General features: G+C 49.4%; 1 protein-coding gene across 1 annotated transcript in view; it reads left to right on the top strand.

Moving 5' to 3' along the window:
* The window catches only part of GRIK4 (glutamate ionotropic receptor kainate type subunit 4), a 498,388-nt gene that overhangs the window by 361,633 nt on the left and 119,437 nt on the right, over positions 1-17,318 (top strand). Inside the window, exon 8 of the mRNA XM_025266749.3 lies at positions 16,770-16,931. Within this exon, the coding sequence (XP_025122534.3) occupies positions 16,770-16,931 (162 nt within the window). The remainder of the gene's footprint in view (positions 1-16,769; positions 16,932-17,318) is intronic.

The raw sequence follows: 17,318 nt of genomic DNA, 5'->3' as shown, positions 1-17,318 counted from the left end.
AGCGTTAATTGAGCTTGTCAGGAATGCAACCATGAATACAGTTCATTCTCTGAGACGGTCAGGGTGGAGTAGGAGACAAACCCCAACAGAGGATTGAAAGCCAGAGGGTTAAAATAATGAAGCTATCCACAGAGCCTGGCAATCTCATGAAGACTTCCTGGAGGAGGCCACACCCAGTGGGCCCTAAAGAAGCACTACTTAGTCAGGTGGAGAAGGACAGGGGGATGGATGTTCTAAACACACAGTTTAATGCCTTAGACATTTCCTTTTTAACCAAAGCCTCTACCAAGGAAGTGGATCCTATGGGAAATTTTGGATTTGGTGAGGAAGGTATTTTGAGGTGTGGAGGGACTTTCAGAGCCTTCACCTCCCTACACACAGGCAGCCAAATGCCACCTTCCATGTCCTGTGAAAGGCAGATAAAAAAGAAAGGTGGGAGTCACAAGTGAATCAGCATGCGTGCTAAGTCGCTTCAGTCGTGTCCGACTCTTTGCGACCCTATGGACTATAGCTCTCCACGCTCCTCTGTCTATGGGATTTTCCAGGCAAGAATACTGGAGTGGGTTGCCATGTCCTCCCCCAGGGGATCTCCCAGACCCAGGGATCAAACTGTTGTCCCTTATGTCTCCTGCATTGGCAGGTGGGATCTTTACCAATGGGCTTCCCTAGTAGCCCAGTCGGTAAAGGGTCCATCTGCAGTGCAGGAGACCCCAGTTCAATTCCTGGGTTGGGAAGATCCTCTGGAGAAGGGATAGTATTCTATCCAGTATGCTTGGGCTTCCCTTGTGGCTCAGCTGGTAAAGAATCCTCCTGCAACGTGGGAGACCTGGGTTCGATCCCTGGGTTGGGAAGATCCCCTGGAGAAGGGAAAGGCTACCCACTCCAGCATTCTGGCCTGGAGAATTCCATGGACTGTATAGTCCATGGGGTCGCAGAGTTGGACACGACTGAGTGACTTCCACTTTCACTTTCTTTACCGCTAGTGCCACTTGGGAAGCCCAAGTGAGCCTGAGTTAACACCATTATTGTGGTGCTGAAAGTGAAAGTGAAGCTGCTCAGTCGTGTCCGACTCTAGCGACCCCATGGACTGCAGCCCACCAGGCTCCTCCGTCCATGGGATTTTCCAGGCAAGAGTACTGGAGCGGGGTGCCATTCATAAATGCCTGAGACACCACACATTCACTTGGGTGGCTGTCAACTATTCTCCCCTTCAAGGTGATGGGCACTGCAGGCCTAAAGAGAGAACCCCAGCTAGGGACTGGACTGGGGACCAGGAGCCCAGCATCTGGGCCTCACAATGAGATCTGGGGTATTACAGGTGAGCCTAAAGTTTCCCGATACACTTGATTCCTAACGGCGTGGGGCGGTGGGTGTGAGAGCAGAATGAGGATTGCCAGGAAAATCAATCAAAACCGAGGGAGCATTCAGCGGGGGTGTGGAAACCCTGGTGGAGGCGAAGAAACCCTGCCCGGTGTCAGAGGAACCAATTATCACTCAGCCCCTTTGCTCGTGTTTGACAAATAGTGTGACAGTGAACATTGGTCCCACGGGGCTCCTGGCACCAAGTTGGAGATACTTGCGTATCATCCATTTAATAGAATTGAAGCTCATTCCTTGCATCTTCCTTGACACACACACACACACTCCCACATCCATGCCTGTGTGTGTTGCTGGCGGGGTGCACCAGACTGTGCTTGTGAAATAAATCAAATTGAAATAAGAACTAGACTCTGGGGACTACTGGCTCCATATCTCTAGAAATATAATGGAAATGTCCCCCTCTGACTGCCCAGGCCTTTTGCTTAATAGAGCTTTGGGAAAGGGGAGACCTGCCTTCACCTGAGTCACCAATAGTCCCATTAATTCAATGAAAGATGCCTCAGCCTTCCCTCTGTCCACTGATCCAGCAATTCCCAATAATCCACTATCAAGTGTCTGACCATAAACACCTACCCATTTTCACTAGCTGATATTGTAACAATCATTGCTCCCACGGTACCAGCAAAGTACCAGACACCATGCTAAGTACTTCATGCTCACGATCTTAAATCCTCAAAATGCCACTATGATGTAGGGGCTCCGGTTCCACCAAGCAGGGAAGCGAGGCTCAGAGATGTTTGTAAGCTTTAACTGAGGTCATTCACTCCACAAGTGGTCCAGCTGAGAACTTGCCCTTGACCTCCCTGCCTACCTCAGGTCTTTAACAAACTGCTCTTTATTGCTTTTCCATGCTGTATGAGTTTTCTGTTGCTGTGAAACCGATTACTACAAAGCCAGCAGCTTAAACCTCACAGCAACTGGCTCACAGCTCTGGAGGGCCACACCGCATGGCTGGGCTCTCCACTCAGGTTGAAATTAAGGTGTTGGCTGGACATGTTCTCATCCAGAGCTCAGGGACCTCTTCCAGGCTCATCCTGTTGTCAGCAGAATTTACTCCTGTGGTTGATTACAGGACTGGAATCTCTGTTTTCTTCCGAGCTCTTGGCTAGGGACTGCTCTCAGCATCCAAAGGTCACCGTCCAGTGCCTTGCTCCTGGTTCTCTAGCAATGCCTCTCATTGTCTATCCTTTTATCAGGTGATGGGGGAGGCGGAAGGGAGCAAATGAAACTCTAGTCCTTGCCCATGACCCTCCTTCCCCTCCATCTCATCTTGTCCATGACCCACTCTGTGATGTCTCCTTCTCATCCACAGACAGTCTGCCTCTAGTCCAGGGCTTCTCATAACTTTGAATCTCTTTGACTTCCTCTTCTGCAATGAGCCAGAGAAAACTGTTTTTAAAAAGTTAGCATGCCTGGAGAATCGCCCTCTTTTAAAGTCAACTGTGCCATATAGCAGGGCCTCCCAGGCGGCTCAGTCAGTGGTAAAGAATCAGGCTGCCAATGCAGAAGCTGCAGGAGAAGCTGGGTCAGGAAGATCCCCGGGAGGAGGAAATGGCAACCCACTCCAGTATTCTTGTCTGGGAAATCCCATGGACAGAGGAGCCTGGCAGGGGATCTCAAAGAGTCAGATGCGACTGAGCTTGTACTTGCCGTATCACATAGCCTAATCACGGAAGTAAAATTCATCACAGTCACTCACATTCCTAGGGATTGTGTATATGTGGGGCATGGTATCTTTAGAATCCTGCTACCCCATGCACTAATTGTGCAAATTAGTTTATTTCATTTGCTCCCTCCCCTCCGCCCCCTGCTCCATCCCCCAATGCCTGGTGAAAAGATAGACAAGGAGAGACGTTGTCAGGAAACCAGGAGCAAGGCACTGGAGACCTTGGGACAGCAAATGGTACATCCCCTGATAGATGGTGGACCCAGGTTCCCTCCGCTGACCCACTGTGGCTCTGTGGGGGGCATACACATTGACTCCCGATGATGCTCTGTAAGCAAGCCCCTGAGAGAAGACAGAACCAGAGCAAAGGGGAAACTGAGGCCCCTGGGACAGCTGAAGTTGCCTCATAGTTTCCTGGCCCTGGGGAATTTGGGCCACGCTGAGAAGAGTGCTTGGGATGCAATGAATGTTTGGAAAGCATAAAGAGACTGAGAAGAAAATACATTACAGCAAATCATGTTATTATTATTATTACATTATAAGTGCAATTGTATTACAAGCACCATTAGGAGGAGCAAGTGCTGTTATTATTAAGCAGTCCAGCTCCTCTCTCTCCAGCATCAGGCTTCCCTCAATATCAAAGGCATCAGCCACTCAATTAATCACCGTCTGAGGCTTTCGCCACCCCCGGCCCTGTGTTTGCAGTGCCGACAGCTCCCGTTCACAGCCCAGGGGTAAGTGTGACACCTGCCTGCCCAGCTGAAGCCTCCAGCCGTCACCTGCATGGTGGACGCCTCTCCTGTGAGCTCAAAGCTGGATTTTTATCTTGGCCAAGAGTTAAAATCTTCCTAACATCACTCTTGATGATATCTCTCTTTTGCTTAAAGCCCTTCAGGAGCTCCCTATCTGTTACCCCCAGGATAAAGTCCGAAGCATCTTCTTCCTTTTTTTAAAATTTATTTCTAAAATCTTGGCTGCCCTGGGTCCTTATCGCAGCTCATGGACTTTCTATAATTGTGTCACGTGGGCTTAGTTGTCCCATGGCGTGTGGGATCCTAGTTCCCCAACCAGGGATTGAACCTGCATCCTCTACATTGGAAGGCGGATTCTCAACTGCTGCACCACCAGGGAAGTCCCCAAAGCAGCCTCTTTGGAATGGACTTCTGACTCTAGCTGTGCCTTTCCCTCCTGCCCAGCACCCCAGCCAGATGGGGTGGCTTGCAATGCCCTGCATTGAGCCAGTGCCCTGCTCCTCCACAGCTCTGTGCATCCCACCACTTCTCTGTCTTAGAAGCTCCTTCTGCACCTCCTTGCCTGCTGACTCCTGCTCGCCTTTCAGGCCTCAGCTTGCAGTGAGCTCTCAGCTTGGGAAAATCAACAGTCATTTTTATGGCCATGCTGCCTCTCTCTGTGCCCCTGGCACTTGAGCTCAGCACTGTTTGGAACTTGCCTCCACTTGCCCCTAAGGATAAGTACCTTGACAGAGATAGGTTTGTATACTGGTATGTTCCTGGTACCCAAAATGATGTGTGTCCTAGAGAAGAGGCTCCTGGGTTGTTTTGTTTTCTTTAGAATGAGTCAAAATGGCCAAGATCTGAAAAATCACCTGTTATGTCCATTTCCCTCCTGAGTGTCCAGTGGCTTGGATCCTGATCTGCTGCTGCTGCTAAGTCGCTTCAGTCGTGTCCGACTCTGTGCGACCCCATAGACTGCAGCCCACCAGGCTCCCCCGTCCCTGGGATTCTCCAGGCAAGAACACTGGAGTGGGTTGCCATTTCCTTCTCCAATGCATGAAAGTGAAAAGTCAAAGTGAAGTCACTCAGTCATGTCCGACTCTTAGGGACCCCATGGACTGCAGCCTACCAGGCTCCTCCGCCCATGGGATTTTCCAGGCAAGAGTACAGGAGCGGGGTGCCATTGCCTTCTCCGGGATCCTGGTCTAGCCTTAGTCATATACTTGCTGAGTGATCTCAAGTGTATCATAGACAGCAAGATGCCCTACCCCTGTGGGAGGTCCTGCTGCAGAGGTGGGGGAGGAGGCTGAGGCTGCTGATTGACAGTGTCGCTCATCTTCCCCAACAACTCCTAGTATGCCTGCTAAGATGGGGGTGGGAGGGCATTGTGTCTCTACAAGCCTAAGGCTAATGAGTTGGGAGGGAGGGGGAGCATGGTGCAAACAGAAGGCCTGATCAGTGGACCCTGAGTGCAGGGGACTTCAGAGGTGAGGCGTCAGTGGCTGATAGAGGAAGCAGGCCTGCAGAAAAGCAATGGCGCCCCTCATCCCAAGGGGAAAACACAAAGCCTCCACCATTTTGTCAGTTTGATCCATTGAGCTCTTGACATCACAGTTAGTAACCACTTACTTAGTTCCCAGAGGCACAGAACATTTCTAAAGCTAAGATGAAGACAGAGCTGCTGGGGTGGAGGTGGGAGGGTTCTCCCCTCCCTGGCCTCTGCCTTCCTTCTTCCTGGGAGCAGATGACTGAAGTCTTTGTAAAGGTGTTTCCACCCTGATGTGTGTTTGCAGATGATCATGAATTCATATAATGAATGTTTGAGCACTTGCTAAGCACCAGCGCAGAGTAAGGTGCAGGGACCAGAGCGCTGGACAAGACAGAATACAGTCTGCTTTTGAAATCCTGTTTGTAGACTCATTCTGGGAAAGAAAAGCAGAGAAGGGACAAGGTTCCTGGGAGGAAGGGCTGTGCATGCTCAGGTCATGGGGATACATGAAGAGGAGACACGCAGGGAGAAGGATCCAGGAAAGCTGGGAGTAGGGAGGTTTAGAACCAAATCTCCCATTAAATGGAATTCACTGACAGGTGTGAATTAGCCTCCCAGCTGCTACTTTCTTCAAAGACCTATTACACAAAAAGCAATCACCTAGAATGCAGAGAGCACAGGCTGTGATGCAGATAAATAGACAGACAGGTACCTGGAGGGAGGGAGAAGATGTGAGGGTATCCAGGAGATTCTGGACTCCTGGTGGCTTCAGTGCTTTCTTGAGAAAGGCTAAGAGGCCACTGTTTTTTTCTTTTCAGTTTTTATTTATTTATTTGGCTGAACCAGATTTTAGTTGCGGCACGTGGGATCTTCAATCTTTGTTGCAGGATGCAAACCCTTAGTTGTGGCATGTGGGATCTAGTTCCCTGGCCAGGGTTCGAACCTAGTTTCCCTACAGTGAAAGCAGAGTGTTAGTCACTGGACAAGGGAAGCCCCTAAGAGGCCACTTAAAAGACAAAAGCTTGGGTCCCGGCCTCCCCCATACTTTGGATCCCAAGGGAAAATGAATAGCTGTAGTCATAAGGAAAGAGCCTCAAAAGTTAAAGGACCAAGCTGCCCATCCAGTAAGATAAGAAACAGCCTGACAGGTGCTCCCTTCCTAAATTCATTCAGTCAACAACCTTGACTTCTTTCTATATTGTTTCCCCCGGGTGGATGCTGCTACTGTAAATACATTGTCTCCAATAGCACCCAATCCTTGGGAAGTTGCTTTGAACAAACTCATGACAGGTTCCCAGATGGTACTAGAGGTAAAGAATCTGCCTGCAATGCAGGAGATGCAAGAGACGAGAGCTTGATCCTTGGGAAGGATCCCTGGAGGATCCTTGGGAAGCTCCCCTGGAGGAGGGCGTGGCAACCCACTCCAGTATTCTTGCCTGGAGAAACCCATGGACAGAGGAGCCTGGTGGGCTAGAGTCTGAATGAATGAATGAGTGACTGAGCAGTGATGGGATAAAAAGCTCTAAGTGATGATGAGCATACCTGTGAGGACAGTGGCCAGTTCCTGGATGATGGAGGAACTTAAGGTGAAGAATGAACAGAGGGGTAGACAGGAATCATAGTGTGAAAAGACACATATGTCCAGCTAAGGAGTTTGTTTTTGTCCTGAGTGCAGTAAGGAGTATTGGGAGGTGGGGAGGGATTCATGATCAAATGAATTGTTGAGAAAGAGCTCTTGAGCAATAGCATGAAGGAGGAAGCTGGAGAAAGGCAAAACTGGAGGAGGGGAAACCAATTCATTCAAAGTCCAAGAACAAGCTTGTGAAGATCTGAATTGAGGCAGAAGCGGTTGGGATGGCGAGCAGGGGACAGATTCAAGGGATGTTAAAGAGGTACAGCGTTTCCAGTGACAATAACCTAGTGCATGCAAACATGGATGAGATGGGAGCATGAGAAGGGGAGAAGTGGAGAATGAGCTCCAGATCCTAGCCTGAATGATGGGTGGAGGATGGTGACGTTCACAACTAGGTAACCAAGGGAGGGGATTAGATTGGGGTGGAACAATAAGAAGTACAAGTTTAGGAGTGGTATTGTCAAGGATATCTTCCATTATTCCAGCTTCGTAATAATGGCTTAAGAAATTGGAAGCTTTCAGTGTTCTCAGTACTCCTGGGAAAGTTGTCAGTCATGAACAACCTCAGTGGAGGGCTTGTGCATTTGAGTTTATGCTGTATCCTTCACTGGTGGCTCAGATGGTAAAGGATCTGCCTGCAGTGTGGGAGACCCTGGGTCAGGAAGATCCCCTGGAGAAGGGAATGCAACCAACTGCAGTATTCTTGCCTGGAGAATTCCTTGAACAGACGAGCCTGGTGAGCTACAGACCATGGGGTCGCAAAGAGTCAGACACCACTGAGGAACCAACACCACTACTCCTATTGACTCACCTGCTGCTGAGCCCAGGGGGGAGGAATGGGATTGTAAGTGCGGATCTTGCAGGCCAAGTACCTGGACCTTAATCCCAGTCTGTCTTTTGAGCAAGACACTTAACTCCTAGGCACTTCAGTGTCTCCTTCCATCAGATGGGTATGTGACTAAAACCCACTCTCTCCACACCAAGTGTGCTGGTGAGGACCAGAAGAGGTGCAGGAAAGTGCCTTACGAGTTTTGTAGGGTTGTGCCAATGGAAGCAGTTGATGTTATGGTCCTCAATGACAAAGTAATGTTTAATAAATGACTTCTGATTTGGGTGATAGGAGGTTGCTGGTCTCTCCCAGGAAGTTAGGGGCGGGGCCTGAGTAAGAAGCAGAGATCAGAGGTTGAGTCTTGGGTGAAAGCAACAGAGGAACAAGGGACTGCTTAAAACACCACTGTGTGAATATGAACCAGTTCTGGAGCAAAGGGTCTGCAGAGAAGGACAGTTAAAGCCCAACTGGGTCTGGGTAGTGGGATCCAAAGAGACTGCAGAGGCTGTAGAGGCATCATCAGGGTGGCACTTTTAAAAGTTGCCTGTGGCCCTGGCAGGAAGGGAGATGTTGAATTCTCAGGCCTCCATGCAAGATCAGAGAGATCTTCCATCTTCCTCCATGACAAATCTGTAGGGAAGACAGAAGGCTCCCTCCCCACCCTGTCTTCCTCGTTGCCTGTTAATGATGCCTGAAAGTGCACACAAAATGCCTTCCTTGAGCTAGTGTATTGTTATACTAACAATACTAATAATTTCAAGGAGTTCTTTTCATATTTCTGATCTATATAGCGCTTTCCTATATATCACTGTTATCTCTTTTAAGTCTCACAGCCAACACTGTGAAGTGTGATTTTCCCTATTTTGTAACAGAGTCCTGTCTAATGAAAAGAGACTAAAATAAAGAGATTGAAAAATTAAAAAGCAGAGATTGGTTTTTGGAATTTGGGACTCCAGTGAAGCTCCAGTGAAGAAAATCTAGGACAAAATACCAGCAGACAGTGTATGATTTAACATGTTCTGACTCCACATCCATACCCACTCCCTCCAGCACGGTTATTGTCCGCATCATTTAATGAAACCGAAGAACCAGCTTCTGGTTTCACTAAGTTTCATTGGGCTAGAGATATAGCAATGAGCAAGACCACCCACAGGCCAGCAGGAAAGCTTTTGCGGCTCAGATGATGGTGATCAGGGATGACCAAGGCTCCTAAACCAGTCCTGGCTGAAGTCAGCCAAGTTCATGAAGCTGATTTTAACTGCCTACTTCTCTGTGCATGTTAGCCATTCAGGTCTTCAGTCACAATGCTTTTCTTTCTTTTATAAAAAAAACTTTTTATTTTGTATTGGGTTATAGCCAATTAACAGTGTTGTGATAGTTTCGGGTGAACAGGGAAGGGACTCAGCCATACATACACATGTATCCATTCTCCCCCGAACTCCCCTCCCATCCAGGCTGCCACATAACACTGAGCAGAATTCCCTGTGCTAGACAGTAGGTCCTTGTTGGTTATCCAATTATACTGCATTTATTTCTAATTCCTCCCCACCTGAAACCTGGTGTTGTCTCGTATTCCTTCCTGGGATTCTTTGTGCTGAACAGACATGGCGTGGGGCAAACCTCAGCTCTCACATGTTCTCAAGATCAGTTTTAGTTGCTCAGTCTGGAGCCCACACCAATCCCCAGGACCCTTTGTAATTAAAATCTTTCTCAGGCAGAGATTTCGTTGATGTTGGATAATCTCTTTACTCTCTTGGACAACCAGTGTTCATTTTGTAGCTGCAAATCTTAGACCAGAAGTCATTGCTCTTAAAGTCGAGTTGTATATTCCGAAGTGAATTTTAATTCAATTTTGCCAGCTCTTGCACAGCACAGTCAGCAGGAACTCGTAGTACCCTTCACCCTCGATGCCCCACTCACAGGGATGAATAAGGGGTACAAACATATAAACCACTGGGTCTGGGTCTGTTTACAGCTGTGTGACCTTGGAAAACCACTCATTCCTCTGAGTCTCTGCTTCTTCAGCTATAAATTGACACTGATAACTCCCCTGTGGTAGGGCTGCTATAAGAATGGATTGAGATCCTGCACATGCAGAGCTTAGTTCTGCCAGGCACACAGTTGGTGGTCAATAAATTGTCACCGCTATTATTATTATAATTATTGCTTCGTTCGGATTATTTATGGTTGGAAGGTCTGGAACTGCAACTCAAGCCTTCTGTCTCCACACAGATAGCCACACAAAGCAATTAACACCTTATGGTGACTGACTTGGCCAAACTTTTCTTATTTGACAAGTAGCTAAGGATAGCTTTTTGCAGGGTGAGGAGGGGAGGGAAGAAGGGAGGAGAAACCCCCAGGCCAGATAGTTCACTTTGTCCAGACCTAAGTGGAGTGTGGGGACCAGGAGGAGGGAGGAGACGGGACAGCGTGGAGGATGGACTGCACTAGCCATGGATTATCCCTGCAAGGTGGATGCTCTGATCTGCGTTTTACAGGTGAGCAAGGCTACTCAGCTGCCCAAGATCACCTAACCAGTATGTGGCAAAATAGGATTTGAACACAGACTGTCTTATTTCAAAACCTCTTTTTATTATATCCTGCTGTCCCCTGATGGGATCGCCACATGGCACGGCTCCAGGGGGCGCCATGCACAAATGGCAGCTGGGGCTTGTGCTGTGTCGTGGCTGAGTCTCCCAAGGTCCAAGGGGTAGGTTACTTAATTGACAGGAGAGATGAGGAAGGCCTGACCTGGCAGGATTGAAAAGGAAGGGGTAGAGATACAGGACACAGATTGACTAGATATAGAATTGAAAGAAGAGGGGGCAGAGGCTGTCTTTGAAGCGTCTAGCTGAGGTGGCCCTGGCAATGGTCAGGCCCCTGGGGGCTCAGAAATTTAGAGAAGAAACCAAGGAAAAGGGGCTCGTGGGCAGAGAGTATGAAATGCCCTTCCCCCACTTCCCCATTTCACCTGCATCCAGGCCCAGACAGTGAAAGGTTAGGAGATGGACTTGACCCCAGGACATGGTCTGGACCTGTGTTTTGATTTCCTGTTTTTCTTCTTAAAGTCAAGTACAGAGGCTGAGTCCAGATCATGAAAAACCCTTGTGCTTTTAACCTTAGTCGGCTGACCTTGTCCCTCACCCCTCCACCCCGCTGCCCACACTCAGCTTGCCCTAGCTCCTGGCCTGGTGGATGAGCAGGCTGTAGGGCCATGGAGTGGTACTTGCAACTGACTGGAGTAGAAGGCTGTGGGCAACCAGGACATTGAAAGTATCACAGCTGCTGGACAAAGGGGGCCATTCGGCTGATCCACAGCACTCACGTGGCTCTCCATCCTTTATGCATGAGGCCTTCCTCCCAGGCCTGTTCTAAACACCCTTCAATTTCAGGTAACCCTCTCCAGTATTCACTTGTGGTCATGACCTGACCTTCAATTGCAGCTATTCAGTCCCCTGAAAAATCACTGTATACAGAAGGATACACATGCACACACGACCCCATATGCTCACACATACACAAATGTGTGCACATCTATAACTTTTTAAATGAGAAAGCCCAGTGACAAGAAAACAAGCTGTCAGGAATTTGCTTTTCAAAATATAATAATGTAACTTGCAGAGGACAATCAAGGGATGGTCACCATCCTACTCATGTTCTTACACCTTCTGTAGGAATAAGACTGAGCAGAGTCAGGCATAGTGAGGACCCCAGGACTGTGAAGCATCTTCCATCCACAGCCTCAAGCAACATTCACCAAACAGCTTCCAGGTATTAAGCACTATGCTGGGTGCAGTGGAGAAATGAGGCAGGGAACTTCCCTGGCCATCCAGTGGTTAAGACCCTGCACTCTCAATGAAGGGGGCACAGGTTTGATCCTTGGTCAGGAAATTAAGATCCTGAAATCCTTGGGTGAAGCCTGTTTTGTTTTGTTTTAATGGGGGACTTCCCTAGTGGCACAGTGGATAAGAATCTGCCTGCCAATGAAGGGGGCATGGGTTCAATCCTTGGTCGGGGAAGATCCCATGTGCTGCAGAGCAACTAAGCCTGTGTGCCACAACTATAGAGCCCAAATTCTTGAGCCCCAGCCTGCGAACAGTAACTACGAAGCCTGAATGCCACGACTACTGAAGCCCACGCGCCCTAGAGCCTGTGCTGTGCAACAAGAGAAGCCATTGCATGAGAAGCCTGCGCATTGCAACTACAGAGTAGCTCCCACAACTAGAGAGAAGTCCAGCGGTGAAGACTCAGCACAGCCAAAAATAAATAACAAATGGGCCAGGTCCATCCCTGCTCTTAGGGACACACAGGCCTTGGGAGGAAGAGGCCATGGGCATGGAAATATACGGGCACTGCAAGTGCTGTCACGAAACCACGTGCTCTGGGAGTAATTGAAGACTTGGTCTTGGCCTCTGTGCCAGCACTCGGCCTTACCAGGTGGCCATGGGCTCTGTTCTTCACCCTGGTTCCCCTGGTCTCGTGACGGTGGTGGAATCTACTCACACTGGGAGCAGAGACCTTAAGATTTCCCTCCCCAGCACATTTATAAGAGAACCAAGGTTCCCATGAGAACCTGATCTACCCCAGGGCTCCTAACACTTTGTCATTTCAGTTAAGGTCACAGCAAGCCAGGGAACACACCTGGAGAGCACAGGACACCTGGATGAGGCCAGGGTGCATTCTTGGCTAGAGCTCTCGGTGGAAAGCAGGAGCCAGAGGGTCTATGCTCCCCTCTCATCCTGAAATTGGTTGATCTTGTATAATACCCTCTCAGCCAAATGATACCCTACCTATGACTTGATTTGTATTGGGGGTTATGATTCATGTGTCCCTAAATATGTTTAGAGTTGTGGTTCAGTTGTTGCTAAGTCATGTTCGACTCTTTGCGACCCCATGGACTGTAGCATGCCAGGCTTTCCTGTCCTTCACTATCAAATGCTCAAACTCATGTCCATTGAATCAGTGATGCCATCCAACCATCTCATCCTCTGTCACCCCCTTCTCCTCCTCCCCTTAATCTTTCCCAGCATCAGGATCTTTTCCAGTGTGTCAGCTCTTTGCATCAGGTGGCCAGAAAACTGGAGCTTCAGCATCAGTCCTTCCAATGAATATTCAGGGGTGATTTTCTTTAGGATTGACTGGTTGGATCTCCTTGCTGTCCAAGGGACTCTCAAGAGGCTTCTCCAGCACCATAGTTTGAAAGCATCAATTCTTTAGCACTCAGCCTGCTTGATGGTCCAACTCTCACATCTGTGCATGACTATGTAGCATGTTTAAAACAGCATTTCCCACTGCACAGTCTATAGAACACTCCTGTGAGACATCCATAGGTTTGGTGGGGAAAGTGTTCCATGGTTAGAGCTTAGAAAGTCCCAGGTTAAACAAAATTAAGCTGCTTACGGTAGGACTTCTTTAATGTGCTAGTGTGAGTTGTCAATCTTGAACATGTGTTTAGAATATGCCAGGTTTGCTCCCCTTATTTGAACATGGAAACTTGTTTTATTGAAACTTCTGTACACACTTCCCAGAAAAGCTAGTGTCCTAAGAAACACACTTTGGGAAATACTAGAACTTAGAAGATTTTCTTTGTGTACAAACTGGCAGTGGGCAGCTGTTTCCCATTTTCACTTAGACACCAAGCTTCAGCAGCAGCAGAAGAGTGTAAGTTTACACAGAAAGAAGCATTTCCTAACAGTGAAGATGCTGACAGAATAGAAGCCTGAACTGTCCTGGGAAATTACAATAAAAGAACACTCCACCCCTTTCTTGTCCTTTCACAAGCTCTCCCATGGGTCGTTATAAATAGGATGGATTATCAAGGAAGCTCCTGGATCTTTTTATCTTAAGGGGGCCTTTGAAAATAGGATATAATTGGAGGATGAGAAGGTAGTTATTAAAAGGCAGGAAGACAGGTTGTCTGGCTTTGGGATGGGCTGTCTCTAAGTGTCTGTAATTAATTCATTCATTCTTACTCCGCTCGGGTCATGCATTTCAAGGAAACACCTTCTGAACTCAGGTTTCCAAGACGAGCGGAACTAAAGAAGTAGGAAGCTAGAAGCTGCCCACAATCTTGTGGTCGCATGTTCGTAGCTGTCACATGTTGAACATGTCTTGTGTGCCAGAGATGATACGCCTGGTGCATGCCTATTATTTGTTCCTCGAACAACTCTGAGGTTGCTGTCATTGTTGCTGCCACTTTAAATGAGGACCTGAAGCCCAGATCATACATGGCAGTATAGTGCAGCCCCTGGATTTGAACCCAAAGTGCTTACCATGTGTCCCCTACTGCCACTGTGAGTCTAGACATCAAGGTGTCAGAGTGAAAGTGAAAGTTGCTCACTTATGTCCAACTCTTTGCGACCCCATGGACTATACAGTCCATGGAATTCTCCAGGCCAGAATACTGGAGTGGGTAGCCTTTCCCTTCTCCAGGGGATCTTCTCAACCCAGGGATCGAACCCAGGTCTCCCACATTGCAGGCAGATTCTATACCAGCTGAGCCACAAGGGAAGCCCAAGAATACTGGAATAGGTAGCCTATCCCTTCTCCAGGGGATCTTCCCGACCCAGGAATCGAACCACGGTCTCCTGCATTGCAGGTGGATTCTTTACCAACTGAGCTATCAGGGCTTCCTTGAAATGGGCCTTCTTCCACCCTGCTGTGCGTGTGAGGATAGGGCAGTGGTGGGGGGGCGGTGGTGACGAGCTGCCCACATTGACACAGAAGCCGAGGGAGAGGGGACATCTCCAGCTCCCCCCACACCAACCACAGCTGGGGAGGCCCCTCGGTCGCCTGACAGCAGCCTGGCTCTGCACCCCGCCACCCTGTCCTTGCCAGATGCTCTCTCCTCGTTAGCCATCTGCACCCTCGTGTCTGCTGATAGCCCATAGTGCATGGGCAGCTGCCCTGTTAGAGACGGGAGACATATCAGCTTATGAATCAATACATTCTCTGACACGTCCGGGTTCCCCTGACGGGGATGTGGCAGGATCCAAAAGACACTTAATCCTCATCCCACTCCATGCTGTCAGCCTTTGGTGGCTCCAAAGGCATCTTTGTAACTTTAGTCTGCAAGCTGCAGCTAATGAGGCTGGACTCCGGGCACAGCGCAGGCCCATGGCCCGAGGGCTTGGCCGTGGCCGTGGATGTGAGTGAGTGAGTTTGCCAGGGGCATGACAGGGGCCTGGAGGAACTAAGTCTTAAGACAAGGAGGCCGCCTGAAGAAGAGCTGTGTTTCTGCTCGGCTACAAAGCAAGCCCACGGCACCTGCCATCTGTCATGTCAGATGGAGTGGCTGATGGGTTAGTCCTGGGGTCTAACGACCATGTGCCCAGAGGGTGCAGAGCTGTGTGTGAGGCATGTGGAATAAATGTGTGCTGAATGTGAATTCAATGCACAAGGATGACCTGACCTGCATGTGAAGGCATTATTTCAGGAGCGGGGATTGGTGAGCTGAATAGCCCATACTCTCCTGCCTTGTTTCCCTGTATAGGACAGGGGGACTTTGGGGTCCAGGGCTCTGACCTCAGCCCTGCCTGAGATAGGGGTGCTTCTCCCTGTGACACTAACTGGCCTCCTTGAGACTCATGCCTGCAGCTTTTAGCTGAGTGAAACCATGGCTCCAGCCACGTGATGGGTGAGGACCACACATCCTGGGAGAATTCCCTTGAGTGTCTACATGCCACTGCCCCACATGGGGTTTCCCTAACTGCCTCATCTCAGGGAGCAACCCCCATCCTAACCCCACAGATATCTGACAGTGCCTGGGTGCTAAGTCACTTCAGTTGTGTCCGACTCTATGACCTCATGGACTGTAGCCCACCAGGCTCCTCTGTTCTTAGAATTCTCCAGGCAAGAATACTGAAGTGGTTTGCCATACCCTTTTCCAGGGGATCTTTCTGACCCAGGGATCGAAACTGTGTCTCCCTGTGGCTCCTGCATTGCAGGCAAATTCTTTACTGCTGAGCCACCAGGGAAGCCCTGTCTGACAGTATACATATTTATTTGTTTGCTTACAGTCTGTCTCGTCCCCTAACCTGCAAGGTCCTGGACATCAGGAAATGTGTTTCTTGTTCATATATATTCCGTGTCTAGAACACCCTCTGTGCCCGTGTCTGGCATGTAATTAGCACTTCAATATTTGTGAAATGAATAAAAAATAATAATAATAAAATGAAGGCACAGCCCTACTTGCAGATGTTCAGGTGGAGATTCTTAGAAATACAACGTGATCTTCTCACTCCTCGGCTGACTGAGCCTTCAGGTCCCATCACTGTTAGGATAAAGCGCGAGCTCCCTGACCCAGGAACCAAGCCCTGTGCTCCGGCCCCTGCTGACATCTCCCGCTCCATCTCGCACAGTCACCCCACCCTCATGTATCCTGGTTCTGACCCAGTGACTCTCAAACTTTGATGTGCATATGACCTTGGACCCTGCTAAAAATACTGGGTTCTGGGCCTCAGCTTCTGAGATATGGATTCAGTTGGTGTTAAGTGGGATGCAGGCATCATCACTTTTTTTAAAAAAGATACCCAGGTGAGTCTGCGGCAGGCGTTCTGTGGACACGCTTTGAAGAGCGATGCTCCTGTGAAAGTATCCCGCAGGCGCCCACACACTGTCTCACCTCCAGGTCTTTGTATCCATGGTGAATCCTGTCTGGAATAGCCTTGGTCCACTCACATTTTCCACCCAGAAAATGCCTGAGCATCCTTCAAGACAGCTCATGGGTCACACCTTCTGCACACACTATCCTGCCTCTACCAACTCATTCGTGTTTTTCTTTCTTTCTCCAGCCAGAGCATTGTACACATGCCTTTCGTAGAGATCATTCTGCTCATTTCTCCTTTCTCCCTCCCTGCACCCCTACCCTGTGAGCTCTTTGAGGAAGAACTCTCTGCCATCCCCAGACCCTGACGCCCCGCAGAACACCTGGCAACGCTGTCCATCTGGCTAGGCTGCACTCCCCAGCTGTGAGCCTGCAGAGCCCACCCACCCTGCCCTCCCTGACCCTGCTCTGCCCTGCCTGCTGCGTCTTTCAGGAGTTCTCGCTCCAGCGGATGGACAGTCTCGTGGACGATCGAGTCAACATTCTGGGCTTTTCCATCTTCAACCAGTCCCACGCTTTCTTCCAAGAGTTTGCACAGAGCCTCAACCAGTCCTGGCAGGAGAACTGTGACCACGTGCCCTTCACGGGGCCCGCAGTAAGTGCCCACCAGGCCCCTCCCTGGTGCCCCTTTGCTGCCAGCACCCCCTCTGTGAGCCAGCCCCTCCCCCCAAAATACAGCCCATCCTGGACACCAGCCTTCTCCAGGCCCAGCTCAAAAGTAGATCATACAAGTGCTGGAACGTGCTTACAAGGGACACTTTGGGGGAGAAGTCAGCAGGGAGGGAGCATGTGGAGGCCCCAGACTGTCATTTAGTGATGTCTGTGGCCAGAATCCTGTTGATGCTGTTGCTAAGACCCACTGAGTTTCGGATCCAAGAATCTTACATTGGAAGGGCTTTAGCTGATCTGTTCCTTCATCTCTCAGATAGGCTGAAGCCCAGGCATGGAGATGAGGGAAGGGGATGTGGGGATCTTGTTCAGG

The sequence above is a fragment of the Bubalus bubalis genome, chromosome 16 (assembly GCF_019923935.1).
Source record: "Bubalus bubalis isolate 160015118507 breed Murrah chromosome 16, NDDB_SH_1, whole genome shotgun sequence".
NCBI lineage: Eukaryota > Metazoa > Chordata > Mammalia > Artiodactyla > Bovidae > Bubalus > Bubalus bubalis.
Note: the sequence above shows the minus strand (reverse complement) of the source record. Positions and strands in the feature narration are given on the sequence as shown.